The following is a 4,700-nucleotide window of genomic DNA, read 5'->3' on the forward strand; positions in this document are numbered from 1 at the left end:
TTGTCCTTGTTTGTAGAAAATTTTGCTAATTCAAATAATTAGCTCGAGTATTGGTTCAAACTCAGAACGCAGTTAACCCTTAGGCTTTTAATTGATCAACATCATACCCCTTAAGGTTTTTTTACTCCCCGAGCAAAGTTTAAATTGATTTGATGTGAGCTCGGGATGTCGGAATTCTTGAGTCCGATTCGAGGCCTCAACCTCTATATGTTATGACCCTTAAGTCTTTTAAGTTGGCCCTTAGTCTCTTATACATCGGCCCTGAGGCTCTTTAAGTTGGCCATTAGGCTCTTAAGTTGGCCCTTAGGCTCTTAGAAATCGACCCTTAGGCTCTTTAAATTGGGCTGTTTCGGCCTCTAAAATGGCTATAATTTTTCCTCTTTTTAGGCTAAAAGACTTAGTAAAAATTTTGTATGCCTTAGCATGTGTTTTTTGTACCCATTAGGCTTTTTGAGGGTTTGACGTATCGGATCCTTATTAACAATTTATTTGTGTAAACATAATCGAATACCTTTTAAGGTTTTTCCAAAGGCTGATATTTATCAAAGCCTTTAAATTATTCGAGGGCTGAATTTATCGAAGCCCTTAGGTATTTCGAGGGCTAAATTTATCGAAGCCCTTTATATTTTTCTTTTGCAGAGGGTAGCCTGATTTAACCAGTTTTTCAATGTTCGAAGGCCTTTAATTTATGGAGAAAGTCGGACGTCTCCGAGCTGCATTATTTTGGTTGTAGCCTTTATATGACCGTAGTCTTTAATATGGTCGTAGCCTTTGGGTATGTCACTTGGACTTGTTTCCTGATCTGATGACTCCGATCTGATGACCTTGAAATGAATCGACCCAAAGCAGTTATTCGACCTATCAACCTTTGCACAACCTTCACACTATCCACGACCGTGATGTCCTTGATGGCCTTGATCTTATCCGGGTTAATTTCAATGCCCCGATTCGACACCATAAAGCCGAGGAACTTACCCGAGCCAACTCCGAAGGCACATTTCTCCGGATTGAGCTTCATGTTGTATTTTCTCAAGATTTTGAATTTTTCCTGCAAATGAGTCAAATGGTCCTCTGCGCGCAGGGATTTAACCAACATATCATCAATGTAAAATTCCATTGTTTTACCTATATGCTCTTCGAACATTCTGCTAACTAGGCATTGGTATGTAGCCCCCGCATTTTTTGGCCCAAAGGGCATTACATTGTAACAATAAGTCCCAAACTTAGTAATAAACGAAGTCCTTTATTGGTCCCCGGGTTCATCTGAATCTGATTGTACCCGGAGTAGGTGTTGAGAAAAGTTAGGATCTCATGGTCGACCGTGGCATCGATCATACGATCGATGTTGGGCAGTGTGAAAGAATCTTATGGGCATGCTTTGTTTAAATCCTTATAGTCTACACACATTCTAAGTTTATTTCACTTTTTAGGGACCACCACTACGTTAGCTAGCCATTCGGGATATTTTACTTCCCTAATGGATCCTATCTTGAGAAGTTTGGTTACCTCTTCTTTGATGAATGCATTCTTTACCTCAGACTGAGGTCTCCTCTTTTTCTTCACCGGTTTAAATCTGGGATCGACACTTAGTCGATAGGTAGTTAGCTCCGGTGGGATCCCTGTTATGTCTAAGTGGGACTAGGGAAATCAATCAATGTTATCGATATGAAATTGAATGAGTTTTTTCCTGAGCTCGGTGGTTAACCCCGTCCCTAGGTATACCTTTCGTTCTGGAAGATGCTCGATCAATATGGCCTACTCGAGTTCTTCGGCTGTGGACTTCGTCGCATTCAATCCTTGGTGGCAATGAAGGCTCGGGGGATGAGGAAATATTTTTTTGTCCTCGACCACCTGACCCTCGGGCGCAACCGAGGGTATGGGCTGTGATTGCTATTTGGCTACCTATTTGTCGTTTGACTTTTTTGATGTGGATGGTGTCGATACCGGTGCCATGTCGTGTACTGCAAACATTTCCTTAGCTGCATGGTGCTCTCCATATACTGTTTTCATGCCATCCTTTGTTGGGAACTTCATCATTTGATAAAGGGTTGATGGTACTACCCTCATGCTATGGATCTACGGCCTTCCAAGTAAAGCATTATACCTCATATTTCCTTAGATGACATGAAACTTGGTGTCTTGCATGGTTCCAGCCACGTTGACTGGGAGGATGATTTCCCCTTTTGTCGTTTTATTTGTCATGTTGAATTCATTCAAGACTCGAGAGGCGGGTATGATTTGGTCAAGCAACCCAAACTGCTCCGCAACCCTTGATCTGATTATATTTGCTGAGCTACTTGGATCCACGAGAACATGTTTAACTTGAACTTTATATAAAAGGATAGAAATTACCAATGCATCATCGTGAGGCCGAGATAAGGGCTCGATGTCTTCCTCGCTGAATGTGAGGGTGTCCTCGGGCATGTAGTCTCGAGTCCACTTTTCCCTTGTGATAGATACTTTGGTACGTTTGAATATGGGTCCCTGTGGGACATCGACTCCACCGATGATCATGCGAATGACATGTTGAGGTTCTTCCAGTTCATTCTTCCTATTTGCGTCTCCTTCTCGGAAATGGTTCTTGACCCGATCATTGAGAAATTCACGAAGTTGCCCCTCGTTGAACAACCAGACTACCTCCTCTCTAAGCTGCCTGCAATCCTCGATCCTATGCCTATGTGTACCATGATACTTGCACATCAATTTGGGGTTCCTCTAAGAAGGATCAGTATGTATAGGCTTAGGCCATCTAGTATCTCTAATTTTGCCAATGGTTGAGACGATACCCGAGGCATTGATGCTAAAGTTGTACTTTAATAATCGGGGTGCCTCCACCTGTCCCAAGTGCCTATCAAACCCGATTTTGCTCATGAGTCCCCGGGAACTTTGACCTTGATCTGCTCTTCGATCATTTCGAGTTATGTTACGCTTTGAAATGTTCCTTCGATCTTCGACGTATGGCTAATATCTTTCCTTATTCGACCTTGATGCCATGTTCGCATTTCCTGACTCCTTTGCTAGTAACCTTCTTGGATAAACTGAGCCTGAGGGGGTTCCCAACTGGTTATCCTCGACTCTAATTTTTGATTGATACCTGTTATGCACATTCGCCCAAGTCACGGTGGGATACTCGATCAATTTCTGCTTCAGCTGCTTCAAAGCTATTGAACTTCGTTCATTTAGCCCCTGAGTGAAGGCTTGTATGACCTAGTCATTGGAGACCGGTGGTAAATCAATTCATTCTGACTGGAAACGGGATACAAACTCCCTCAGCATCTCGTTCTCCCTTTCCTTTATTTTGAATACATCAGACTTCCTTGTTGCAACTTTTATGGCACCGGTATGTGCCTTTACAAATGAGTCTACCAACATGGAAGACAAATCAATAGAGTTCGGGGGTAAGTTATGGTACCAAATCATGGCACCCTTAGACAAAGTTTCCCCAAACGTTTTTAGCAAAACAGACTCAATCTCATCATCTTCCAAATCATTTCCTTTTATGACACAAGTATATGTGGTAATGTGCTCATTGGGATTAGTGGTCCTGTTGTATTTTGGGATGTCCGGCATCCGAAACTTATTTGGGATAGGCTTCGGAGCCGCACTCTAGGAGAATGGTTTTTGCACGAACTTCTTCGAGTCTAGTCCTTTCAAATTCGGAGGTGCTCCCAGTATCTGGTCAACCCTTGAGTTGTATGTCTCCACCCTTTTGTCATTTTCTTCAATCTTTTTTTCTCCGGTCTCGATCCTTTTGGCGAACTCTTCGAGCATCCTCATGATGGTGGGGTCAGTCCCTGAGTTATTTCCGTTCGATCTCTCTGGTTCTGGTTCAGCAGGTCGAGTATTCTCATGTTCAGCTACGCTCGAGGTCTTATTTTGACTCTGAAGTTGAGCGATGACGATTTGCTGAGTCTGCATCATCTCAAATATCACTTGGAGGCTTATCCCCCCCATCTCCCATTCCTCGTGCTCTTTGGTCACCAGATCAAGCTTCCCTGTGTTCATTCCCTACGGGATCTGTGCCTGAGTCCACGTTTAAAGCATTATGTGAACTGATATCACCTAGCTCCATATCTAGCACTTCCTAGGGTTGATTGGTGGTACACCGTCACCGATACTGCTGTTTTCTCCAAGACCTTCGTTGTCATGGACATGTGCATTTTGTGTGCTAGACATGTTTCAACCTGAGAATAAAAAATATCTTGACAAGAAAAAGCGTAAGAATAACATGTTTAATGAGAATCAATAAAGAAATAATCACTATTATCTTTAGCCCCGCGGTGGGCGCCAAACTGTTCACCTTGAAAAATATGAGTAACAATTAAATATGATTTGTGGTTTTAAAGATATGTGATTTATTCCGATACTAGTGAATATACAAGTAATATTAGGTTTAAGTAAGAAGAATTGATGAACCAAACCAGTGTTGTTAGAGCAATAAGAACCTCGAGCTCGATTATCTCCAGGCCTCAAGGTAAGTTAAACAATAAAGTAAAAACAATAAAGCTGAAGAATAATTGTGGAGCACAATAAAAGAGAAAAACATAGTAGAATGTTCTATTGCAGTGAATGAGATGATCTTTACAAATGATTGGTGTTGGCCCAAGTGAAGGTTAGTTTTGAAGATTGACAAAGGAAGCTCAGGCATGAACCAGGTCCATCCCTCAGGTGCACAAAAACGGGCAGATTCGAGCATGTGG

At 42.2% G+C, this 4,700-nt stretch overlaps 1 protein-coding gene across 1 annotated transcript; it reads right to left on the minus strand.

Moving 5' to 3' along the window:
* Positions 1 to 2,115: 2,115 nt before the first annotated feature.
* On the minus strand, positions 2,116 to 2,700 carry LOC138875584 (uncharacterized). The gene has a single exon (XM_070154425.1). The coding sequence runs from the start codon at positions 2,698 to 2,700 to the stop codon at positions 2,116 to 2,118; it is 585 nt and encodes a 194-aa protein (XP_070010526.1).
* Positions 2,701 to 4,700: the final 2,000 nt, after the last annotated feature.

The sequence above is a fragment of the Nicotiana sylvestris genome, chromosome 8 (genome assembly GCF_000393655.2).
Source record: "Nicotiana sylvestris chromosome 8, ASM39365v2, whole genome shotgun sequence".
Taxonomy (NCBI): Eukaryota; Viridiplantae; Streptophyta; class Magnoliopsida; order Solanales; family Solanaceae; genus Nicotiana; species Nicotiana sylvestris.

Bases quoted from the DNA above. Each gene is read 5' to 3' on its own strand.
- LOC138875584 (XM_070154425.1), bottom strand. From the start codon at position 2,700: ATGTGCAAGTATCATGGTACACATAGGCATAGGATCGAGGATTGCAGG.